The sequence below is a fragment of the Rhinolophus sinicus genome, chromosome 2 (genome assembly GCF_057876585.1).
Source record: "Rhinolophus sinicus isolate RSI-liver-muscle chromosome 2, RSI-T2T, whole genome shotgun sequence".
NCBI classification, from domain to species: domain Eukaryota; kingdom Metazoa; phylum Chordata; class Mammalia; order Chiroptera; family Rhinolophidae; genus Rhinolophus; species Rhinolophus sinicus.
In genome coordinates this window covers 102,129,093-102,155,991 of record NC_142502.1, presented here as the reverse complement: position 1 = coordinate 102,155,991, position 26,899 = coordinate 102,129,093, and the positions used below count along the sequence as shown (strand labels likewise).

The following is a 26,899-nucleotide window of genomic DNA, read 5'->3' as shown; positions in this document are numbered from 1 at the left end:
GACGTCAGGTCGGGGCTGAGGCCTGGGGGTCAGGGCCTTCACCTTCCCTTCCCTTCCAGAGCCGCCTCCTCAGGCCGCCATCCCCACTGGCATGGTGGTGGGCATCATTGCTGGGCTGGTCCTCCTTGGAGCTGCGGTCACTGGAGCTGTGCTGTGGAGGAGGAAGCGCTCAGGTAGGGAAGGGGCAGGGACTGAGGTGTCTTGTCCCACTGGGGGATTTCAAGCCCCAGGTGGACCTGTGTCCTGCCTCATTAGTGGGAAGGACCATCCACACACGTGTGCTTTCCCTGTCTAGGGCCCTATTTGCTAACAGTTTATTAACGCACGTGTGAAAATGAGGGACAGGTTTATCACCTTGGTGATTCTGGTGATGGGGACCTGATTCTCAATAGTCACAGGTCAGAGCAGAAGGTCCCGCTGAGGACAGACCTCTAGGAGGGTGGTTGGTCCAGTCCCCACACACGTGCCTTCCTCAGGTTTCCTGATCCTGCTGTAGTGGGTCTGCAGTTACAGTTCTGGAAACTTCACTGGGGTCCAGGCCCAGGGTGTTCCTTTAGGACCTCATGGCCCTGCCTCCTTCCTGGGTTTTGATGTGATGTTTTCTTCCCGCAGGTGGAAAAGGAGGGAGCTACGCTCAGGCTGCAGGTGAGTATGGAGGGGGGTGATCCCTGCGACTCCTGGGATAGTGCAGATGGAAGCCCTTGGGAAGCTCACCCACCCCCATAATTCCTTCTTTAGCCACATCTGCTGTGGGCTCTGACCACATCCTGTTTTGTTCTCCCCCAGGTGGTGACAGTGCCCAGGGCTCTGATGTGTCTCTCATGGCTTCTAGAGGTGAGACCTGGAGGCCTGAAGTGGGAAGGGGGGCAGAGGGGACAGGACTGGGTGCTGGGGATTCTTTGAGACAGTTTGAGCGCGGTGAATTGTGGAGAATGTCACCACTTACAGTTGCTAACCTGAATTTGTTATGATTATTTTCTTCTACAGCGTGAGACAGCTGCCTTGTGGGGACTGAGTGATGCGAGATTTGTTCATGCCCCCACTTTGTGATTCGGGAACCTCTGAGCTCTCTTTCTGCAAAGGGCATCTGAAGGTGTCTGAGTTCCTCTCGCATCATGTGAGGAGGTGGGAGACTGCCCGCCCCTGCCCTCCACGCCCCCTCCCCACATTGACTGAGTCTCTTCCCTGACCCACTGTCCTGTTCCAGCAGAGGCTGTTTCCGTCCCCACCTTTGCTTCATGTTACACTGAGCGGCAACTTTTACTTTCTATGGAAATAAGAATCTGGATATGAATTTATTTTTTCACTTCTTGCCGTGAAGGGTTGAGGGGTTAATTAAAGGACAAAACCCTAAGTTGGAAAGGAAATAAATGGAAGCACTGAGAACCTTCCAGAATCTGTGTGTTTGCTGTGCTGAGTCTGTCGCAGGTGGAGACAGGAGAGGCTGTGAGGACCGAGCGTGGATACGGCCTGAGTCCAGTTGGGGCTCAGTGCATTGTGGGCTCTGACGTGGTCACTCCTCGGTGGGGTCACCTCTCTGCCCCTTTGTCCTCGTCCCTTCAGTAGGACCTTGTCCCACCAGGACCTGTGATCACAGGGACTCGAACATCACCCAGGTCTGATCTTGTCAGTGACGGCTTCGTGTGGCCAGGTCACCAAGGCTCAGGCCTGGCCCGGTCCTCGGCCCCCATCTTCTGGGTGTTTATTTGTTGTTTCTATAGAGGAATATGACTGTGTTTGTTCTTGTTACGAGTCCTCGTCTCATCCACCTGTGGGTGTCCCTATCTGTCAGCAGCAGGAGGTGTTTTACTTGTCACTGTTCCCACAAGGCCCAGGGGACCCTGCACACAGGAGTATGTGGCTTGAGAGATGAATTTTCAGGCTCATCCTGCTCTTGCCTCCTTCCAGGGCTTGATGGTTCTTCCATCTTTTCCCAAACTATCAGAGGAACCAGATTCTGGAATGAGCAGAGGAGGGATCCCGTGATTTCCCATCTTAGATAAGTTCCTGCTGGAATTCTGCTCTGCTCGCTGCCCTCTCTCTCCCTGCCCTGAGCTCTAGTGCTGGCTCCAGTCCGAATTCATATTTATGAAGCAGAGTCTAGTTTAGATTTATATTTGGTTGGAGACTAGGACCCATAAGTCGGGGCTCACTGTTCCTGAAGAGGGAAATATAACTGTGCTGTGGTGAGCAGGAGGGCAGGTGTGGAAGAAAGAAGGGGGGAGGGGGAGAGCAGCACCTGTGAGAAAAGTGGAGGTGGCCATGATGCCAGTGTGAGGGGACTTGGTGCTGTAGCTGCCACAAAACAGCATTTGACCCGAGGCTACATTAATAAAGATACTGTCCTTAGAACAGGGAGGCTCTGTCACTGACCATTCACTGACATTGGGCGTGTGCCAGATGTGTGACAGTTTCTACATCTGGGAAACATCACTGAAGCAAAGTCAGAAAAATGGCTGAACTTGGGTAGCGTCTGTTCCAGTGGGAAGAGACAGACTATATCCTATAAGCACAGTAAACGAGGAAGGTGTGTATGTTAGAAGGAGATAAGTGTTCTGGTTAAATATAGTGGGAAGGGGATCAGAGTGTGGGGTGTGGGGCCAGGGAAGACGGCTGTATTGATTGGGGTGCTCAGGGTGACCTTGAGGGAGGATGTGAAGGACACAAGGAATTACCCACGAGGACGTCTGGGCTGTTCTTTCCAGGCAGGGAATCTGCAGTGGGAATGCCCTGGGGCAGGAGTGTGTCTGGTTTCTGGGAAGAGCAGGGAGGCCAGTGTGGCTGCAGCAGAGAGTGATGGAGAAGAGACAGGTGTGGCCCGACCACGTGGCCAGGAGGATGGTAGACGGCAGTGACCTGTGCTCTGAGTGAGTGGGAGGTACAGGACAGTTAGGAGCGGAAGAGGACATGGTGTGATCTCCTTTTAGAGGACAGCTGGGGCTGCTGTGCTGAGGACAGACTTTGGGGAGCGAGACCATCGGGAAGCTGGAGGAATCTGCAAGGTTCTGGGCTGGACATGCTGCCACTGGGGGTGAGCGGTGGGAACAGTGGGAGTGGGGGTCTGGGTACGTCCTGAAGGTGGACATTACAGCATTTCCTAATGGGTGAGTCAGGGGTGTGAGAGTGGGAACCCCAAAATCTCAGAGGATACAAGTAGAAAGATGAACTTGCTCTCAGCAGAGATGGGGGAGACTCTGGAAGGAGCATATCTGAGGGGTGGGGGGCATCACAGACATTCATTTTAAAGATGCTGGAGCTGAGATGTCTGTTAGAAATACAAGTGAGGTCATCAGACTGGCAGTTGTACAGATGAGTCTAGAGATCAGGGGAAATGTCTGGGCTGGAGAAATAGACTTGGGAGGTGACACATATAAATGATATTTGAAACCTTAAGCATAGAGTAGGTCACCAAGGGAGTGATGGCCGTAGAAGAGAAAGGAACAAGACTGAACCCTGGACCCCCAGTGCTGTGATCTGATCAGATCACACACCTGTGCAGACGGCACAGCTCTGGCCCCACGTCGATAAGGCACGTAGACCAGCAAGTCCCAAGCTTCCCTGGGCGGGAATCCCCCGGACATCTTGTTAAGACTCAGAAAGTCTGGAGCAGAGACTCTGGATTTATAAGGAGGTTGGTGCTGCTGCTGGTCTTCAGGTCACACTTTTAGTAGCAAGACCGTCACCAGGATTCCCACAGGGCTGTGTGTCAGCCTCACCTGCAGGGCTTGTTACATAAGTGACTCCTGGGCTTGTGTCAGGTTCTCTGAGACGGTGGGTCTGGGAGAGGCCTGAGTGTGTGTAACAAGCCCACAAGCTGTCCTGGGGCTCAGCCAGCTTGGGAACCTCTGAGGTCAGTGATGGGGCTCAGGGTAGGGAATGGTCTTAAATTACCTTTTATAGGTGTTTTTCCTCAGAAAGGGGAGGACGTATATCGTCTATTATGAGACATGATGTTGGGAGTTACATGTTGTTCTCTCTACCATGCGGCAGAGTCAGGTGGAAGTTAGGAGTGGGTCACATGTCAGTGTAATAAAATCTCAATGCTGGCTCCTGAAACTCTTCCCCAGATTGATTTCTGGGAGCAAACAATGGAATGAATTTTTTTCTAATTTAGACATACACACACACACATACACACACACACATACACACACGATTTCAGACAATTAAGTTCGGGAACTCATCCTAGAAAAGTGCTACATACCTCATTGCTGAATATCACTATGGTCACTTTCGAGTACTCCCCTTGGGAAGCTATGCACCAATGCCAGCGCCTAGTCCACCCTTCAAAGCTATTTTGGAACTCTTTTTCTGGAATGGCGATCAGAGCTGTCTACTCTTGAATGTCATCAAATATCTTACTTTCAATCTTTTCTTTATGCTCAGGTAAAGAAAGAAGTCATTGGGGGCCATATCAGGTGAGTAGAGAGGGTGTTACAATACAGTTATTTGTTTACTGGATAAAAACTCCCTCACAGACAGTGGCGTGTGAGCTGGTACATTGCCGTAATGCAAGAGCCATGAATTGTTGGTGAAAAGTTCATGTCGTTCTCATCTAATTTTTCCACGCAGCCTTTTCAGCACTTCCAAATAGTAAACTTGGTTAACTGTTTGTCCAGTTGGTACAAATTCACAATGAATAATCCCTCTGATATCAAAAAAGATTAGCAACATCGTTGCAACAAGTTCACGAATTTAATTGTGTGACCGCGCATGCGCCCGTGTGTGTGTGTGTGTGTGTGTGTGTGTGTATGTGTGTGTGTGTGTAAAACATTCTGGCAAAATACTATTTTGGGCAGGCCACAGAACACACTTGAGCCCACGCACCAGGAACTGACCCACAGTCCCCCCAGGTCTGGTCCCACGTGGGAACAACTGTCCCTGCTGCTGGGCACACATGTCCCTGCTCACACCACTGACATCCATGTGGAGTCCAGACCCTGCGGCCATGACTGCTGTCACTGCTGCTCCTGGAAGCTATGTTTTTACTGCCAAATGCATTCTGCTCGGTTCCAGCCTCTGTGTCACCACGTGCTGAGTCAGAGTCTGGCATGTGGTCACCTGATGGTGGGGCCTCATGCCGTGTCCAGCTGCAAGAGTATTGGGGACAGTGGGTTTCTCTCTTATGGAGTGAAGTGGCCTCTGCCTCCCACCAAGACTCTACGTGTCGAATATTCCTAATGTAGCAAAAGAGTTCATGTGTTCGAGGTGAGGGATATAAGAAGAATGACTAATTTCAATTCTTGGAGCAAAGATCTGAGACTAGAACTTTCTCTGGTATTTTATAGGCACTCAGGTTTAGCTGGAACAACAGGGACGAATAACCGACATTCAAGAGGTAGGTTGACTTGCTCACTCTTACTGTAAATTTCTTTGTGGGATGGTGAGGGATTTCTTTCTCCACTGAACCAATTCTCTGATTCTCGGACACCACCTGTGTGTCCTACACTTCAACTCAACTCTGACACCACCAACCTGGGGTTACATCAGACCCCACAGGTTACGGGCTCCGTCCCACAGGTTGCCCTCACTTCAGACACAAGTCACAAGTTTCATGTCCCCTTCATGTTACCTGCACTTCTGTCTGACGTGGGTACTAAGTTGGGGGTCGCCCATTTCAAGTTCAATAATTTGCTAGAACAACTCATGTAACTCAGGAAAATGCTAAGCTTACTGTTGCAGTTGGTTATAAAGGATACAAGTGAGCAGCCAGATGAAGAGGTCCGTAGGGTGAGGTCTGGAAGAGTCCCCAGCACAGGAGTCTCTGTCACTGAGGTGGAGTGTGTCACCCTCCTAGCACATGGATGTGGTGAGCAATTCGGTAGCTCTCTGATTTCTGTTGACTTAGGTGTGTGTGAGTGTGTGCGTTTTTTGTTTGTTTGTTTTTGTTTTTTTAGGTGTTTGTTTTTTAATGGATGTTTCATCAATAACTTAATGATTAAGTTATTGGCCATTGGTGGTTGAACTCAACCTCTGGCTCCTCTCCCCACAGGTCAGGGAGTGAGGCTGAAAGTTGCAACCTTCTAATTATCGTTGGTCTTTTTGGTGACGATCCCTCATCCCGAAGCTCTCTAGGAACCCTCAGCCAAGAGTCATATCATTGGTACCCAAAAACAGTCTTCTCACTCAGGAGATTTCAAAGGTTTTAGGAGCTCTGTGTCAGGAACTGAGGACAAAGATCAAATTTCTTTTTATTATATCACAAGTCTTTGACCACAGATCCATTTATAACAAAAGGACCATAACAGTTAAAAAACGCTGGCACATTACTGGCATCCCATTCAGTTATAAACAATTAGTCCAGTCCAGTGTCCTATTGAAGATATTTACATGCCTAATTAATTTACAAAAATTTCTCAACGTTTTAGTCAGAGGGGAAATTCAAATAAACTATAATATGATATCATTGCACACCTCCCAGAATGGCTAAAATGAAAAAGTCAGACAATATCAATTATTGGCAAAAATTTAATTATATCTCATATATTGCTAGTGGGAGAATAAATTGATTAAAGTACTTTGAAAAATTCTTTGGCCGTACATTCTAAAGCCAAACATTCACTCGCCCTATGACCCTACATTTCTACTCCTACTTATATACCTAATAGACATGCATGCATGAGTGTGCCAGAATATATGAAAAAATCATTCGTGGCAGCATGATTTCTGAAATCTGGGCATAACACAAATGCCCATGAACGTCAGAGGACAGAAGTGTGGTCCTGTTCATATAATGGACCCCCTGTAGCCGTGGGAATGAATAATCTACAACCACTCACAGCCTTAGGGGTGAGACACGGGGACATGATGTTGAGTGAGAGGCAGATACCAAGGGGTTTCCCCTGTAATATTCCATTCTACTAACACCTGATGGAACTTCTCTGCTGTTAAAAATCAAGCTAAGAGTTACTTGGGGAGAGGTTGGTTTATGACTGAATATGTCTCAAGAGGGTTTCCTGGAGCTGGAAATGTTCCTTGATGTGGGTGTTGCTTATCCCAATGTTCACTTTGGGAAAATCCACTGTACATTTATGATTCGTCCACCTCTTTCTATGGGTGTGTTAACCTGAAAATAAAAAGACTTTCAAAGTTAAAAGCAACAAGCATTTAAGATTAAAAGGAAAAAAAAAGAATAGTTATTTGGGAAGCATTGATTCAGACAGAAACACACGTAATATTCCAGTTAGGAAGCAAAAGCGATGGGTGTTTATGACAAAGGGAAGGGGAACAATTACATCAATAGAAGGAAGACATTTCTACTGGTGCAAATAGCAACACAGTGATGCTAATTCTAAATAATTAAAATTTTCAGGTCAACAGTCAGAATAACTGCTTTCCTGTTATCTTTGCAAACAGTTCTCTGGGACATAATGCTGCTTTAGGCCCAGTTGTAAAGGTTACTTGCCTGGTTTTAACATTTTAAAGGTTTGAGACATAGATGTGCAAAGCAGTTCTTCTGGGATGGCAGCTCCCGCTCCAGTTTAAAGTGGCTCTGTTTAATATTTTTTTGACATTTCCCCCAAGTTGATCAACATCTTTCCTTCAAAGTATCGCTGATGAATCACTGGAAAGTAGCACTTATCAGTCAATAAAGCATCCTTGGCCCTCCATTGTTAGGACAGCTCATTTTTGGGGGGTCATGCCACTGTCAGTCTCTGGGTGCCAGGAAAAGTCATTCCTGGTACATCATTTATCATGACGGAGGGAAAGTGGTTTTCTTTGTTCTTAGGAACTTTAGCTACATTGGAGCAACAACAGCGACAGCACAGAGGAAGGCTTTGCCACCATGTTCCTTTAAGGGCAGACATCGTCTGTAGTTTCTTGAGGTGTTTTTTTTTTTATTTTTGTTTTTTTAAAATTAAATTTATTGGGGTGACAATTGTTAATAAAATTACATAGATTTCAGGTGTACAATTCTGTATTATATCATCTATAAATCCCATTGTGTATTCATCACCCAGAGTCAGTTCTCTTGAGGTTTTTTATATAAAGTCTCACAGGCCTTAGTGAGCATTTAAAAAACGTTGAGCAACTATTATCAGAGTGGTGTTTTTATAACACCAAAACATGCGAAACAAACGATTTTAGCACAGCAAATATTTTATAATAACAAATAAAATGTTAAGTTCAATTTGAAGAACAGATTTGAACCAAGTTGATTTTGAACCAACTAACTGCAATGCCTGAGGGCAATTAGTTGAGGATTAAAAAACCTGAGGTGTCAGTGGGCACTGTAATTAGTCATTTGGTTTGTGTCTGGATTTTATTTAGTTCTATCTATTTTCCAGAGGTGTTTCATCCAAGTACAAAGGTATTAACAACAGAGCAAAGCCCACATGCTCAGCTAGGAGATGGTCAAGAGCAATTCTACTGCCTAATATAACTCACATACGGGAATTTAAAGATTTTTCCTGGTCGGCTTTGTTTTAATGGTAGATACGGCGATTTCCTCCAAGGTTTTTGATACGTTGATAATCATGTATTTTTCCATTTTAATACCTGCACAAGGAAAAACCATCCTTCATAATCTGGTGCCTTCACGGGGGCTGACATCGCCAGGCATGAAATATCCTTGTCTAGGTGTGTAATTAGGGTGCATTTGGACGTGTGAAGTAGGTTTAAAGATGATGCCCAATGTTACCTGCCCAGATAGAAACTGAGGGGGAAAAGCAAACAACAACTATTACAGTGAGTGGCTGACCTCTCATATTTTTGTGAGATAGGAAGGAATTAAAGTGAGAAGAAAGGCAGGGGAATTATACAGGCTTGGTCCGGATTCTTGGGTTAGCTTCCACAACAGATGTGATCTGCTTCATTTCCCAGTCATTTTAAATTTCAAATGTTCTGTTGGTTGAGCTGCCCAGTTTGGTGCAAGAGCTTTCTTTAAATTAGGAAACATGAGTCCAAGAGTCAATACCTTTAAATTGGGTCAAACATGGATTAGTTAAGAGGACCTGAAATCTGGAGGCATCAGGTAGGAAGGAAAAGATAAATGCTTTAATTTTGTTTATAAAAGTATAATTTACCCAATTTCTGTAGGACATAGGTAGCTTAGGAAAAAATTTTCTTATACCTGGAAAACAGATTAAAAACCAGTGATGTAGGAGATTTTTTGAGTTAGTGCCGGGATCATGTCTCATGAAACTGAAGAATGGAAGTACAGACCAAGGAGCAGCAAGGAGTTGTAAAAGAGGACAGTTTATTAAAAAGCAAAGGGTCAGAGCTCCCAAGCGGTAGGACCCCAATGGGGTGCTGTCATGTGGGGTTTCATGTGGGGTCTCAGCTCCCGCTCCCCACATAAGAATGCAGGATATGCTGAGGCCAAAAAGAAACATCCAAGGAGTCATAGATAGGGGAGTCATACCACAATATTCTTGCTGGTGGCCGAGTGAGACACACAAAGTAGGATCCACACGATCCACAGTCCACCATTCACTTTTCTGCCTGCCAACCAGCCAACCAACCAACGCAGTCATGGCAGTTAGATCAGCAGCCAGTTGGCCAACCGGCTACAGCCAATGGCCAACTACCACAGCTGATGGCCATCCAATCACAGTCGATGGTCATTCACTAACTGAGCCAGCACCCCTCAACGTGAGCCTGAGAGCATGGAAACTACTCTATGGGACTCTGTCCCCGACTCCACCCCTCCAGGATCTCGCCTCACAATCTATGCAACAAGCGTCTTCTGCGAGGTGCCCTGTGCCATATTAGCCTATAGGCACCTATCGGTGGAAAGAAATAGTCTTAGGAACCCACAATGGCAAATCCTTTCTATCTGGGAGGATACATACTAGCTTTTTGTCCTGGGAAAGGAGGGTTGCTGCCACCGGCACCTTTCCCAGTGTACGGTACCAGACCTTTATGGCAGTCCTTGGGTCCCTTGCGTAGTTTCAACATGTAGCAGAACAGGGGACCTCATAATAGGCCATAGCGAGAGCTCATAGGATCCCCGCAAAATTCTCCTGGCATCGGGACCTCCATATACCACAGTCACTTGTGGTGGCCACTCGGCCACCACCCCTGGTGTCACTTGTAAATCATGAGTCATACCAGCCCCCCATGGGGCTATCAGGTCCAACCATCGGCAGTGGGGGGCTTTTGACCCGCCAGGGCCAAGTCCATTACTGCCGTTCCCCTGCTTTCAAGCACGTGGATGCTGGCAGCAAAATGTTTCCATTTCTGCCGCAGCCTGGCTTTAACCGAATCTCACTTGTAACTGAATGAGAGCAGCCATTCAATGTAGCAGAGCTTCTACTGGTACAGGCCCTCCCTCCTGTGGTCTCTCATTCAGGATTCTCAAGACGTCCCTTAGATGCGAGGCCCAGTCGTGCAATGTGGGAGGGTGTTTTTACCCCTGGAGGCCTTGTTTCAAAAGGCTATTGTAGAGCTTCATTATGCGAGCTGCCTATGGATTGTACCGGGTATGAAACAACCATTGTACGTCCATCCTGGCAGCTCAGCGCTGCACTTCTTGCCCCATGAAATGGATATCCCTGTCACTTTCAATGACTTGGGGGCGACCATAGAGGGTGCACAGTCATGTTAGAGCAACCACTGTATGCCGCTGATCCGCAGCCGGACACGGCAAAGCAAACATCAACCCTGTAGCAGTGTACACTGCTGTGAATGCATATATCACATTGTGGGCCTTAGACAGGGGTCCAATGTAATCCACTTGCCAGCAAGTGAGAGGCACCCTCCCTTGTGTAATCTGCTGTGTCTCCCAGGGGAGCCTCTGCCATTGGGGGCTGTCCTGGGTACAGATGACACAGTCATAGCAGGCATCTGCTATCTCCTGCCATTTCAAAGGCAGATCCTAGCATCTGTTCAACTGCCATATGGTTCGGCTTCCAGCGTGATGTAACTTCCTATGCCGCCAATGGGCCACATAAGTGGTGGAGGCCTGTTCTAACCATCAGACCTGTGCTTGGGCATCTGCTTGATCATTACCTGGGGACAGTCAGGGGGAGTGACCTGTGACTTTGCTCTGTAGCCTCTGTCCAATCCCATGAGGCCCTCTTTTCTTTATCATGTTATACAAGGGCCTTGCCATTTGTGTTAATTGGGTACAAACGCCCACCAAAACCCCAGCAGACCCAAATACATCTGCAGTAGGGAGACCTTGGTTGGTCGGCCGGGGAAAGGCTTGTATTTTGTCAATAATCGCCTCAGGTATGACCTTTGTCTTACCCGACCACATAACACCCAAAAACTTGACAGACAAGCCAGGGCCTTGGACCTTTTCCTCATTCACCGCCCAGCCGCGTGACTTCAGGTGGTAGAGAAGAGAGTGAACTGCTTGCTCTAAATCTGAAGGAGAATCTGATGTTAATAAAATATCATAGACATAATGAAACAAGGCCACAGATGATGGGCGATTCCACCGTGACAAATCCTGGGCCACGAGCCTGTGGCAGATAATGGGGCTGTGCAAGTATCCTTGCGGAAGGACTGAAAAGTCCACGGCTGCCCGTCCCAAGTAAAAGCAAACTGCTCTTGACATTCGAGTGCAATGTCAATGGAGAAAAAAGCATTGGCCAAGTCCACTATATAGTGATATGTTCTCAGGCGGACAGTCAGACGACCCATCAAATCATGAATTGAAGGTACTGCCGCATGCAAAGGTGGCGTTACCTTATTTAACTCCCTATAGTCCACAGTCATTCGCCAAGTCCCATCTGGCTTCTTCACAGGCCATACTGGGGAGTTAAAGGGACTGTGCGTTGGCCTCACAATATGTGCTTTCTCCAATTCCAATATTGTACGACCAATCTCCTCCTGTCCTCCTGGCAGGAGGTACTGTCGCACTGTAACCACACGTCAGGGCTGTGGCAACACTTGAGGAGGGTGGTGAGCATGCCTGCGTGTCACCACTTTCACCACCCGGATCCGGAGACGGAACTCTCCTACCGATGTCTGTAAGCTGAGGCCATGTAGCACGTCCACCCCTAGAATATACTCCGGAACAGGGGAGACATACACCTTGTAGGTACGAGGAGGGAGCCTTCCTATACCCAGTGGTAAGGAAACGGCTTTCACAGTCACAGTTTTTCCCTGTAGCCATCAATGCAGATTGCTGGTCCGGGGAACAGTTCTGGGTTCCCGAAAACAAGACTGCAGTCTGCACCAGTGTCAACTAGAGCCAAAACCCTCTGCACATTCGAAGGGGACCAATGTATGGACAGTTCCACGTGGAGCCTCCAGTCCCCGTTCGTCCCCTCTGACCAGGTACCTTGGCCCCCCACCTATTCAAGCTGAAAGGAGTCGGCCTCAAGCGGCCCCATGAAGTCCTGGAGGGACACTGGGTTGCGCTTTCCCAGACTTCTCCTTCAGGCTTCTCCGGAATTGCTGTTCCGGACGCAGCTGTTCCCGAAGTTCCAACAAACCATCAGAAGGAAAGGAGATTGTTTTGTGGAACATTTGTTTTTTGTGTGGCAGTTTTTAAGTTATTAGTTTATAAAATCAGTGCTTTTTAATGGAAACAAGTGGACCAAAAATCTGTCACAGAATTTTGAGACCCATCAAAACAAAGTTTAATGAGAAAAAAAGAAAAAGAGTGCATTGGGTTGTCGGTCTATTTTTTCCCTCGATCGACCCCCGCTGCCACAAGATCATGCCACATCTGCCTGCGTGTTGCTCTCTGAGGCCCGTGACCTCGCCCCTTTACTTTTGATTTGGGCTTCCAGGTCTCGACTGCTCCGACCTCCTGTCTTAACTTCCCTCGCCTTCGGCTTTCAACATCCCCTAGGGTGGCCATGGCAATGGTAGCTTCATGGATCTGTCGCCCCACATAGGGCGTAAGAATGGCGACCAAGGATCCAAAAGCACTCGCAGGGGCAGTATCCAAAACCAGATCTCTCATGCTGGCTGTAAAAAGCTCGTCATCCAGCCCCCGCATATTAGGGTTGAAAATAGCATGTCTCATACCCATTTCACGGATTATTTGAGTAAGTTCCGTATATGACTGCCATTGACTCACAGTGTCTGGCAGCTCGCCAGCCTGTCCCCATACTGTGCGTACCACAGCAGTGAGCCACTCCATTAGAGAATGGTTGCCCTGGTTGTGGGACAACGTATGGCAATTCTGTAACCTTTGTCGCAGGGACGGATGCACTGTCACAAAGACTAGCTTTTCCATTTCACGTGACGAGCAGAGAATACTGTCTGCCCCCTCATCCTATAAATGTCGTAGCCAAGCCGAGACTGGCTCTCCAGGGCTCTGTCTGTACCGCCTCCCCAGCTCCTGCAACTCAGTGGGAGTGTATGGCGTGTAGGTTGTGAACTCAGTCATAGCTGGGTTGCTGGCAGCAATGTTCCCGGGGACCAAAGGTTGCTCAGGTTTTACCCTTTGCTTCAAGACTGGCGGGGCTTGGGGGTTGGGAGCTGCATTGTCTCCACTTGCTTCCTCCGCCTCTACCTCAGAGTCTCCACTGTGGGGCCCCTCTTCTGACAGGTGGACTGAGCTTCCAGCACCTCCCACAGGGACACCTGGTCTGGCACCTGAGCTATTTCATTAAGCACATCTTCTGTGTTAGGACTCAGGGCAGTGAGGAACATCCAGCCCACGCGGCCGGCTGTAGCCTTCGCCTCCTCTGGCAACTGCTCAGCTAGAACCTGCAGGGCCCTCTCCACGCTGGCCGGAGAGCCATCCATGTCCTCCCACCCCTCCTCGGGGTCCAACTCCTGAGAACAGTGGCCACCGGATACCACACACTGTGTGGGGGCTACACGTCCTCCTGCCCAGAGTCAGATGCCATTTCTACCTGGACGGAATCTTGCTCGCCTCTCCAGGTATCTGAGTGGGTGGTGGCCGTGTGTCACGTCCAGCGCAACACGGGCAGTGAGGGTGCGAGAAGGGGCGGTTTGGGTTAAGTTTTTAAGAAAGAAACAAACAGAGACTTGATGCAGTTAAATCTCTCCGAAGGCCAGGGGTCTCTCAGTCTCAGAGGACTGGAGCCCAGAATAAGGCCAAGTGGAGCTTTTTATTGAATAGGTATACAAAAACAAGAGAAAGCAACATTGTTTCTTACACAGTCTCTGAAACTCACACACCATAACAGAACAATATTTATCTCAATCACCCTTTGTCAGTCAACAGATGAAGCACAAGGTCCCACAATGTCTTAATTAAGGTATGTACCTTCTCAGGGTCAAGTCTCTCATTTTGTAACAGTTCCTTCTCAGGGTCAAGTCTCTCATTTTGTAACGGTTCCGTTGAGCTAAGTGGAGAGAACTGATCCTTATTGTTTTCGTGACTTCTCTCACAAACAGGTGCCAGGGAAAAGCCAGAGCCGGCAACAGCTTTTCCCAGGCAGGAGAAAGGGGAGGCAAGGCCCCTTCCCATATTTTTCTAAGGCAGCTCATTGGGGGTCCCCACTCGGTTCCGCCTGGCTTAGGTTGTATCTCCCATGAGATATCTTACCTGTCTTTGGCTGCAAACCATCTTTTGGGGACCAGACAGAGAGATATAAGGTGTAAACTTAAGGATGGAACAAAGTCCCAGAAAGGCACAGTCTCACAGACTCTTCTTTCCTTAAGGAAAGACACAGGGGCCAGTTGCCTAGGCTGTTGTGTGACTACAGCCGTGATGCAAGATGTCCACAATCCTCGGAACCTACAGTAGCAGCAGATCACCAAAAGAAAGGTGACACCTTCTATGGCCAAGAGTGTGGTGTGCCATCTGGAAGCTTGAGTCTCCCAGGGAGACGGCGCCTCCCATTCCCCGCACCACTCCTCATGGGCCTCTCAAGCTGAGCTTTCACACGTATAAACTGCTCCATTACTCCCTGGGCATTCTGGCCAGCGCCATACCCTGCTCACTGCGCCATATGTCATGCGGGGTGTCATGTGGGGTCTCTAGTCCCGCTCCCGCATAAGAATGCAGGACGTGGTGAGGCCAAAAAGGAACACCCATGGAGCCATAGATAGGGGAGTCATACCACTATAGTCTCACTGGGGGCTGGGTTGGAGACACAGGAGGCAGGAGCCATACTATCCGTAACCTGCCATCCACTTCTCTCTGCTAACCAACCTCACTTGCTAGCTGCAATCCGCCTCTCTGCAATCTGTAATCCACACTCTGCCACGTCATGCCACACCAGGACGCCACACCACCACGCCACACACTTTGCTAGCTTAGCCACAGCAGTTATATCAGTGGTTAATGGCTAACCAGTACAGCTGATGGCCAACTAGCCACAGCCAATGACCATCAACTACCTGAGCCAGCACCTTTCTATGTGAGGCCGAGAGCCTGGAAACTGCTCTCTGGGGCTCTGTCCCCACAGTGAGGCCAAAAGGAACACCAGAGGAGCCATAGATAGGGGAGTCATACCATTATATTCTTGCTGGCGGCTCGGTTGGAGACACAGGAAGCAGGAGCCACACGATCCACAATCTGCCAACCAACCAACCCCCTAGCATAGCCACGGCGGTTATAGTAGTGGCTAATGGCTAACCAGTAAGAGCTGATGGACACCCAGCCATAGCTGATGGCCATCTGATTACAGCTGATGGCCATCTAATAACCGAGCCAGCACCCTTCAATGTGAGGCCGAGAGCCTGGAAACTGCTCTCTGGGACTCTGTCCCCATAAACATAGATGGCAGATGGAAATATTTTGTATAATTAACAATTATGCAACATCTGTTTACTTTGTTTCTACCTGCTTCCTTAGATTATAATCAGAAATTTGGGCAGTGATTTTACAAACCGAAGATCCAAATTAGAATTAAGGTTTCAGAAGCAATACCTGGAAACGAACCTACCCAGAGACAAGATATTTGGCCCTCAAGAACCCAGCTACAAAGAAAGAGCAGAAGCATCAACTAGCACATCACAAGAGGCACTCAGGAGAAGCAGCAGAAGCCCCAGCGGACCATTAGGGTCAGTTGTATGAGTTAGGAAAGGGCCAAGGCAAGCAAGCTTTGCCGCTGTCACAGTCCCATGGAAGCGCTGATGTATTCCAATATTATTCAGTAATTGATGTTCATGGTAAAATTCTTAAAACACACACACATGACTAAAACCAGAAATCGGTATATTTTTCTTTACAACCCTTGTTTACTTTTGTTAAAAGATAAATTGAGGCATATTAATTTTTAGAGTTTATTTGAGCAAAACTCAATACTCAATTCCAACTGGGCAACACCAACCAGGGAAGTGGCTAAGAATGCTTCACCAATAGGATCTCTGGGAGAGACTTTTCTGAAGACAGGTGGATGCAAAGCAAGGAAATTATTGATTGGCTACAGCCTTAAAGCCTAGCTGCCTGTTGTGATTGGTTGTCCTTAGGTTTCGATTTTATATAAGCTTGCGTTGCTCTGGTTGCTTCCATAAGCTGCCCAGACATTCAGGCCTCCTCATCCTAATGGCCTCCTGATAAATCAATTTAACACTTTCAATGTGTTAAAGTTCTTTTATTTAGAAATAAGACTGAATAAAACATATGCCAGTGAGATGGTTTTCTACCATCAAAGACACCAGCCGGCAAACGAGAGGAGCTAGAAACAGTTGATTCTCACCACATCGGGCCATTTATGGCTTTGTTGTTTTACTTGATAACCAGAGGAAAATTAGAGATGATGAGTTTTCTCAATGGTCATCATTAAGTCCCAAGATGTTTGGAGAACCTTCATCTAGATCTACTAGCAAAAGGGAGTGGAATGTTTCCTTTTCTTTTTTTCTTAACATTGTTTGTCCTTTGAAGTAGGCTGGGATAAACTTGCTTTATGACCACGTATCATGTTTAAACGTTTCATGTTTAATTGAAATAGAGGATATGGCTTTTGAAAAACTAGCTATTGGCTGCAGGGATGTTTCTTTAACAAAAAAGTCTATGGTGATTAATTCAACAGTTACTTGGTGTGCTGTGAAAGGCCAGGAAATGGGACTTTAAATATGCAAAGATTTGATGGAGCTCTTTAAGGAAATTATGGAGTAAGTATGCTCTGTGAAGCAATGTACATTCTCTGTGAGCCCGAGTGTGAAAACAGAGAATAGTTTTCATTTTATTCATGATTTTCGTGCTTGGCTTCCATTTAACAACCTCAATTAATGTATTTCTGATTTCCTGTGTGACTAATAGTTTTATCCCAAAGATTACTCTTTTGGGGACAGAGCCAGGAGTGCACTTTCCAGGCTCTCGGCCTCACATGGAAAGGTGCTGGCTCAGGTAGTAAATGGCCACCAACTGTGATTAGATGGCCATCAGCTGTAACCAGTGAGCTATTGGCCACTAATATAACTGTCGTGGTTACGCTAGCAGCAAATGGGGGCTAGCAAGAAGATGGTGGCTGAGCTAGCAAGAGCAGATTGCAGTTAGCACAGCGGATTGTAGCTAACAAGTGTGGTTGGTTGGCAGAGAGAAGTGGACAGCAGGTTGCAGATCATGTGACTCCTACTTCCTGTGTCTCCAACCCAGCCGCCAGCAAGAATATAGAGGTATGACTCCGCTATCTATGGCTCCGTGGGTGTTCCTTTTTGGCCTCACCATGTCCTGTGTTCTTAGGTGGGGAGCAGGACCTGAGACCCCACATGCCACCCTGCTTGACAACTCTGTATAGAAAATAGGAAAGGAAGGCAGTGTTCTTAAAGGAATGTTTAAATTACTCCCTACCATACATAACCTCTGTGTTGTAAAATAAAATGGACATGAGGGGAGAGACGGGCTTATTATCTTTATTAACATGTTTGGCCCTAAGGACAGGAGCTCTTTGCTCTTGATAGAGTAAGTCTGAGAGTAAAACTTTCATGAGCAGTTGGTCAGAGAACGGTTCCCCCTACAGGATTTTACGTAGAAATTGGATGTGAAGCTATTCTCTTTGTTTGCTGAAGGTATTTTTCTCAAATTGGAATAAACCTGATATACGATTTAATAAAAAGTTACCTAGTTTATTCATTCTAGTTGTTGGGTCCTCCCCCAATGTAGGAGTCTCACTTTCCTCAGTGTTTTTGGGTTATTCCCATTTATCTTTTATGTGCTCTGCATTCCTGAGTAGACAGATGAAGTATTGTCTGGTCACTGTCTTGGCTTCTAAGTTGTACACAATATTTAGCTAATACTATCCCTTATCATTCCCTTACATAGCTCACAGAGCGTACCTTAGAAACATATATAATGTTTATATATAACAATATTTCCTTTTATCTTTTGATGCAGATATGGCGTAATGCCATACAGATTTGGATAGAATGGGGAAGAGGAAAGGTAGAGAAAAAGGCCTTGCAATTTTTCCAAAGCCATTTCTATCACAGGGAATTCTCCTGTGACCACAGGTTTATTTGATTGTATGTATGAAGAGACGTCCTAGTCGGTTACTTCATTAAGGGCTGTAGAACCTGGAAAATGTTTTTCAGATTAACATTGCCCTTTAAAAAAAAAATTTTTTTTTTTCTGGGTTTGAGATACATCCTTCTGGCTTTTCTCATTAAAAAAACAAAATGTATTTGTCATGCAGGGCGGCCTGCGGGATCTCTGCTCCCGCTCCCCATACAAGAACGCAGGACATGGTGAGGCCAAAAAGGAACACCCATGGAGCCATAGGTAGGGGAGTCATACCACTATATTCTCACTGGAGGCTGGATCCACACTGTCCGCAAACCGCCATCCACGCTTGCCAGCCTAGCCGCCATCTTCTTGCTAGCCCCACATTTTCTGCTAGCGTAGCCACAGCAGTTATATTAGTGGCCAATGGCTCACTGGTTACAGCTGACGGCCAACTAGCCACAGCTGATGGCCATGCAATCACAGTTGGCCATTTACTACCTGAGCCAGCACCTGTCTATGTGAGGCTGAGAGCCTGGAAACTACTTTCTGGGGCTCTGCCCCCACAGTATTGTTTAGATATATTTTCTTTCTTTTTTTTTTTTTTTTCTTGAGAAACACAATAAGTTTCTTCCACAGTTTTTGGAGCCAGTAGAATGAAATATTACAAAATGTGCTCAAAAACTGATAAAAATAAGGTGGTCTTTTAAACTGATTTTTCTTGGCGTTATAATATCTTATATTGAGGTTATGAAATGAAGCCACCAGTAACCTATATCAGCCACATGAAAGGGACGTAAAGCTAGAAAGATAATAAAGTACACAAAGTCTAATTCATCTTGGGAAAACACAGTTCAAGTTTTAAAACAATTCACCCTGAATCATGTTTTATTTATGATAAACATTGTATGGGGACAGAGTCCCAGAGAGCAGTTTTCAGACTCTCAGCCTCTCGTGGAAAAGTGCTGGCTCGGGTATTAGATGGCCATCAGCTGTGATTAGTTGGCCATCAGCTGCTACCGGTTAGCCATTAGCCACTAATATAACTGCTGTGGCTAAGCTACCAAGCATGGATTGCAGACAGATGGGGATTGCAGTTAGCAGGAGAGATTGGTTGGCAGAAAAGCTGATGGTGGGTTGTGGATCATGCGGCTCCTGCTTCCTGTGTCTCCAACCCAGCCCCCAGCGAGACTATAGTGGTATGACTCCCCTATCTGTGGCTCCGTGGGTGTTCCTTTTTGGCCTTACCATATCCTGCGTTCTTATGTGGGGAGCGGGAGCAGAGACCCTGCATGACAATATATATATATGCATCATTTCTCATGAAAACACACTTTATATGGGCGGGGTATCACAGGTAATTCATTCCTTGGCTGGTGATTGTTTTTGAAAGTACTATGAAAAATTCTTACCGATATTTGCAAATGGCTACACTGAAACAGCCTTACTTAGGAGTAAGGATGAAAAAGAAAATTCAGAGGCATCTCTCACAGGTGTCTGAAGGGTTAGTAAAGGGTCTTTGTAGGGCAGTTACTGATCAGTTGAAAACCTAAGAATAGCAACTGAAAGTTAGTACATTCAGGGAGGGCACGGCAGACCTACAGCTTACAGTATTTAATCAGAAATGAAGGCCAGAAGTACAGGTAGTATTTAATTTGGTAGAAAAGCATAAGGCACTATTATCTTTGGCAAAGTTTCTTAAATTTCAGTATCTAGTTACACTAATTCTTAATTATTCTTATACTGACTCTTGCTGCAAATCTGAGGATAATTCTGTTTGGAAATAGGTAAAAATTAATAGAAAACAATTCCAACATGTTTGGACTCTCCTAAAATGTTTCCTCTTTCCTATCGTCTACTTGTCAGACTCAATAATCAATGTCTACTCTGTTTATGTTTAGTTTTGGTTTGACAGGTTTATCTATTCAGGTTCTTAATGGCTATGGTATGTGAAATTGAGTAAACCTCCCTGAGTAAGTTCTGGCCATTTTAAACTATCAGGAGCCCATTCACACAAGTAAATGCATTGTTCTAGGTATTATGAGGTGAAGAGAAGGGGAACAAAGACATATAAACCATGTTCCTGCCTAGACAGTTTGTTTTTATAAACAAATATATATATAATGAAAACTATCACTATTACATAAGCTTTCATATACTGGTGATAAAGACACATAACCAAAAGATGTAAGAATTCAGAAGAAAGAAATCACATGTAGTGAACGTCATCAGGAATAACAGAGTGTTTTATTTGATTTGGGTCTTGTAGAATTATTGCTTGGGAACAGAGGATGGAATGAGGAACGGGAAACCAGTATAAGGATTTTTATTAAGTAAAGCCATAAAATGTTTTTCAGAAAAAATATTCATTTAAAGTATGAAGAAGGCTGTAAAGCTCGAAAAGAAATTAAGTCCATATGGTACAAGTCCATTTGTTTCAGGTTTCATAATTTAATGTGCTGGTCTTTAGAAAGGGAAGCCATTGCAAGTAAAATTATTCAGCCATATTTTATATAATACTTCAAAAATAACTGGATTTTATTTTGTCCTAGGAATGGTAAAATGGCTCCAAAACACGTAGGATGTTGTTCCTTTTACTCTCACTTCTCATTCAATGATTCTATGTTCTTATATGTTAACACTGTTTATACATAATATTTGATATTTAGTTTCTGGTTTTAATTTAGTAGAACATGACTGCTTCTGATGAGATGTCATTCCTCTCTATCTTGAAAATATAGGTCTGTCAGTCTTTTGAGAGTGCTTTTTACCTGTACGTAACCTAATTCTCTTAATGTCTCTTCACTTGGCTGTCTTATAAAGATACCGGTCATTGAAGTTAGGGCCCATCCTAACACTATGACTCAATCTTAACTGTTTATATCTACATCCACCCAATGTCCAAATAAGGCCACATTTGAGGTTCTGAATGGATGTGGATTTTTGGAGGACACAATTCAATGCATTACGAGGCCTGTGTGATTTCTGCCTGCTCTGCTTAATCCCTAAAACCCAATTGTAGTACCCAGTCCCGGTACAGGCGTCCCATCTTGCAGCCCTCAGCTGTAGGCCACTTTTCCCTATAGAAGTAACCACCTTTGACATACTCCTCCAAGAGATTTCAGTTATTTGTGTCCCACTTCATTAGAAACGTAGAATATTCTACCTATTTTCTTCTACTGTGAATAATAAAATATTGGCAGAGCGGCCATACTTTAAGAACCACTGCTCTAGTTTTAACTGGCATAGTTTGTCATGTGGGACCTTGGTCTGAGAAGATCTGGACATATATCTGGACACATTTCCCCACAGTCCCTCTCAGCTGGAAGGTGAGAGTTTCAAGTTTTTTACATTCTTTAAACAAGAGCCTTTCCGTCTTAGCATAATAAGCTTTACTGGCTGACAGTCCTCAGAGGAAGTAATATCCTAACCCTTCTATGGGAGAAACTCTGGATTAGTGGGCTAGGCTCGCTATCAATATGTAAAATAAGAAATAAAGAAATATATAGAATTCTTCCTGAGAAATCCTGTCATTTGTTTTTCAACTTACTATTTTTAAATTAGAAGCTAAATTTTAAGTTTCTTTTTATTTTCTTTCCAGTTTATCTTAGCAAACTAAATGTCCACACTGTTTGTGGGGGCAGAGCCCCAGAAAGTAGTTTACAGGCTCTCGGCCTCACTTGGAGGAGTGCTGGCTCGGGTAGTAGATGGCCGTCAGCTGTGGCTAGTTGGCCGTCAGCTGTAGCCAGTTAGCCAATTAGCCGCTAATATAACTGCTGCGGCTACGGAGGAGAGCGGAGGAGAGTGAAAGAGAGTCGTCGGTGGGTTGCAGACAAAAGGGACAGCAGGTCGCACGTCCAGTGAACCCAGCCTCCAGTGAGACCGTAGTGATATGACTCCCCTACCTATGGCTCCGTGGGTGTTTGTCGTGTGGGGAAGCCTGCGGGGTCTCTGCTCCCGCTCCCCATACAAGAACGCAGGACATGGTGAGGCCAAAAAGGAACACCCACGGAGCCATAGGTAGGGGAGTCATACCACTATATTCTCTCTGGCGGCACTATACTCTCACTGGAGGCTGGATCCACACTGTCCGCAAACCGCCATCCACGCTTGCCAGCCCAGCCGCCATCTTCTTGCTAGCCCCATTCTTTCTCTCTCTTCTCTTCCTTCTCTCTCCTTGGCTCTCCTCCGTAGCCGCAGCAGTTATATTAGTGGCCAATGGCTCACTGGTTACAGCTGACGGCCAACCAGCCACAGCTGACGGCCATCTACTACCCGAGCCAGCACTCCTCCACGTGAGGCCGAGAGCCTGTAAACTACTTTCTGGGGCTCTGTCCCCACAGTGTTCCTTTTTGGCCTCACCATATCCTGCGTTATGTGGGGAGCGGGACCAGAGACCCTGCAGGCTTCCCCGCCCGACAAATGGCGCAGCGAGCAGGGTATGGCGCCGGCCAAGGCTCTCCGAGGGATGGTAGAGCAGTTTGTGCGTGTGAAAATGCAGTCTCAGGAAGCCCATGAGGAGCCGCGCCAGAGAGGGGGAGCACAGTCTGCCTGGGAGAGACGTGACCCCTCGGTGAATTGGTGGTCCTCTCGAGCCTCCGGATGGCATGCCGCCCTGTTGGCCATAGCAGGCATTACCGGCTTTTTGGTGGGCTGCTGCTGTAGGCTCCGAGCGCTGTGGACATCTTACATCGAGGCCTCCATCCACTCAGACACCTGGCACGGTGAGCAAGATTCCGACCAGGTAGGAATGGCGTCTGACTCTGGGCAGGAGGATGTATGGCCCCCACACAGTGTGTGGTGCCCGGTGGCCACTGTTCTCAAGGGTTGGACCCCCAAGGAGGGGTGGGAGGACATGGACGGCTCTCCGGCCAGCGTGGAGAGGGCCCTACAGGCTCTGGCTGAGCAGTTGCCAGAGGAGGAGAAGGCTACAGCCGGCCATGTGGGCTGGATGTTCCTCAAGGCCTTGAGTCTCAACACGGAAAATGTGCTTAATGAAGTGGCCCGGGTGCCTGACCAGGTGTCCCGGTTGGAAGCGCTGGAAGCCCGGGTCCGCCTGTTAGAACAGGGGCCCCACAGTGGAGACTCTGAGGCAGAGGCGGAGGAAGCAAGTGGAGACAATGTAGCTCCGAACCCCCAAGCCGGGCCAATCTTGAAGCAAAGGGTAAAACGTGAGCAACCTTTGGGCCCCGGGGACGTTGCTGCCGGCAACCCAGCTGTGACTGAGTTCACTACCTACACCCCATACACTCCCACTGAGTTGCAGGAGCTGGGGAGGCGGTACAGACAGCGCCCTGGAGAGCCAGTCTCGGCTTGGCTGTTACGTTTATGGGATGAGGGAGCAGACAACATTCTCTGCTCCCCAGGCGAGATGGAAAAGCTAGCCTTCGTGACGGTGCATCCATCCCTGCGACAAAGGTTACAAAACTGCCATAGGTTGGCCAACAACCAGGGCAACCATTCTCTAATGGCGTGGCTCACGGCTGCAGTACGCACCGTATGGGAACAGGCTGGCGAGCTGCCAGACACTGTGAGTCAATGGCAGTCATATACAGAACTTACGCAAATAATCCGTGAAATGGGTATGAGACATGCTATTTTTAACCTCAACATGCAGGGCCCAGATGAAGAGCTTTTTACTGCCAGCATGAGAGATCTGGTTTTGGATACTGCACCTGCGAGTGCTTTTGGATCCTTGGTTGCTATTCTTACACCGTATGTGGGGCGATGGATCCATGAAGTTACAACTGCCATGGCCACCCTAGGGGATGTTGAAAGCCGGAGGCGAAGGAAGTTAAGACAGGAGGTCCGCACAGTTGAGACCTGGAAGCCCAAACCAAAGGTAAAGGGGCGAGGTCGCGGGCCTCAGAGAGTAACACGCGCACAGATGTGGCGTGATCTCGTGGCAGCAGGGGTCGATAGGAAGAAAATAGACCAGCAACCCAACGCACTCCTGCTTGAACTTTGGAAACAGTTGCGTCCGGAACAACAATTCCGGAGAAACATAAAGAAGGAGTCTGGCAAAGCGCGACCCGTGTCCCTCCAGGACTTCATGGGGCCGCTTGAGGCCGACTCCTTGCAGCTTGATTAGGGGTGGGGCCAAGGTACCCGGTCAGAGGGGACGAGCAGGGACCGGAGGCCCCACGTGGAACTGTCCATACATTGGTCCCCTTCGAATGTACAGAGGGTTTTGGCTCTAGTTGACACTGGTGCTGACTGCAGTCTCGTTTATGGGAACCCAGAACTGTTCCCCGGACCAGCAGTCTGCATTGATGGCTACGGGGGGGAAAACTGTGACTGTGAAAGCCGTTTCCTTACCACTGGATATAGGAAGGCTCCCTCCTCGTACCTACAAGGTTTATGTCTCCCCTGTTCCGGAGTATATTCTAGGGGTGGACGTGCTACATGGCCTCAGCTTACAGACATCGGTAGGAGAGTTCTGTCTCCGGATCCGGGTAGTGAAAGCGGTGACACGCGGGCATGCTCACCACCCTCCTCAAGCGTTGCCACAGCCCTGGCGTGTGGTTACAGTGCGACAGTACTGCCTGCCAGGAGGACAGGAGGAGATTGGTCATACAATATTGGAGTTGGAGAAGGCACATATTGTGAGGCCAACGCACAGTCCCTTTAACTCCCCAGTATGGCCTGTCAAGAAGCCAGATGGGACCTGGCGAATGACTGTGGACTATAGGGAGTTAAATAAGGTGACGCCACCCTTGCACGCTGCAGTGCCTTCAATTCATGATTTAATGGATCGTCTGACTGTCCGCCTAGGGACATATCACTATGTAGTGGACTTGGCCAATGCTTTTTTCTCCATTGACATTGCACCCGAGTGTCAAGAGCAGTTTGCTTTTACGTGGGACGGGCAGCCGTGGACTTTTCAAGTCCTTCCGCAAGGATATTGCACAGCCCCACTATCTGCCACGGGCTTGTGGCCCAGGATTTGGCACAGTGGGATCACCCATCCTCTGTGGCCTTGTTCCATTATGTTGATGACATTCTGTTAACCTCAGATTCTCTTTCTGATTTAGAGCAAGCAGCTCCCTCTCTTCTCCGCCACCTGAAGTCTCGCGGCTGGGCGGTGAATGAGGAAAAGGTCCAAGGCCCTGGCTTATCCGTCAAGTTTTTGGGTGTTGTGTGGTCGGGTAAGACAAAGGTTATACCTGAGGCAATCATTGACAAAATACAAGCCTTTCCCCGGCCGACCAAGGTCTCCCAACTGCAGACGTATTTGGATCTGCTAGGATATTGGCGGGCATTTGTACCCCATTTAGCACAAATGGCAAGGTCCTTGTACAATATGATAAAAAAGGGGGCCTCATGGGATTGGACAGAGGCTATAGAGCAAGCCTTCATTGCCACAAAACGGGCAGTGCAGCAGGCACAGGCTCTGCAAGTAGTGGACCCAGGCCGCCCATTTGAACTTGATGTTCATGTAACCCAAGAGGGGTATGGATGGGGCCTCTGGCAACGGCAGGAGCGTCTCCGGTTGCCAGTGGGATTTTGGTCCCAATTATGGAAAGGAGCGGAGGTCCGCTACTCTCTAATAGAGAAACAGCTGGCTGCTGTGTATGCAGCCCTAGTGGCCACAGAAGCCATCACAGGAACGGCACGCGTGTTGGTTAGAACAACGTATCCTGTCCAGGGGTGGGTCCGTACGTGGACCCAGGGACCCAAAACGGGGGTGGCACAGACCACCACCCTCGCCAAGTGGGGTGCCTACTTGGAGCAACGTAGCACCCTTAGTTCAAGCCCTTTGAGCACAGAGCTACAACAGGTCCTGGGGCCTGTGGAGCTTGTAGCCCAGGCTGAGCCAAGTGCTCTGCCTAGAGGGGAGGACTTGGAGCCCTCGCCCTACAAAGAAGGACAGTCCCCAGTACCTGAGGATGCCTGGTTTACCGATGGTTCTAGCTGAGGGGCTGCAGCTGTTTGGACGGCTATTGGTGTGCAGCCCAAAACAGACACCATTTGGTTTGATACTGGGACGGGCCAGAGTAGCCAGTGGGCTGAATTACGGGCTGTGTGGATGGTGATCAGCCATGAGCCTGGGCCCCTAGTTATTTGCACTGACAGCTGGGCGGTGTTCCGGGGCCTAACGTTGTGGCTCCCTACATGGAAACACCAAAACTGGTTGGTGGGACACCGTCCACTGTGGGGTCAAGCCATGTGGCAGGACCTCTGGGACCTAGGGCAGAGAAAGGAGGTGACCTTAATGCATGTCACAGGTCACTCCCCCTTAGTGTCCCCAGGTAATGATGAAGCAGACGCCCTAGCACGGGTACGATGGTTAGAGCGGGCTCCTGCCACTGATGTGGCCCATTGGCTGCATAGGAAATTACAGCACGCTGGAAGCCGAACCATGTGGCAGGTGAGCAGATGCTGGGATCTGCCTTTGAAATGGCAGGCGATAGCAGATGCCTGCTATGACTGTGCCGTCTGTGCCCAGGACAGCCCCCAAAGGCGGAGGCTCCCCTGGGAGACACAGCAGATCACGCGAGGGAGGGTGCCCCTCACTCGCTGGCAAGTGGATTACATTGGACCCCTGCCTAAGGCCTGCAATGCAATATATGCATTTACAGCAGTGGACACTGCTACGGGGTTGATGTTTGCTTGGCCCTGTCCGGCTGC

The 26,899-nt window shown here is 47.8% G+C and overlaps 1 protein-coding gene across 7 annotated transcripts in view; it reads left to right on the top strand.

Annotated features, from left to right (window-relative positions):
- LOC109439660 (patr class I histocompatibility antigen, A-126 alpha chain-like) overlaps positions 1-26,899 on the top strand; it is a 478,827-nt gene that overhangs the window by 19,457 nt on the left and 432,471 nt on the right. For 2 of the 7 annotated variants that reach the window (XM_088795775.1, XM_088795774.1), the window contains exons 5-6: positions 60-173; positions 613-645. The exons of 1 other annotated variant lie outside the window; for it this stretch is intronic. In XM_088795775.1, coding sequence (XP_088651901.1) covers positions 60-173; positions 613-645 — 147 coding nt within the window. Of the gene's footprint in view, positions 1-59; positions 174-612; positions 666-786; positions 835-987; positions 1,387-26,899 lie in introns of those variants that run through there. 4 more of the 7 variants (XM_088795773.1, XM_088795779.1, XM_088795778.1 and 1 more) reach the window with 4 other exon arrangements.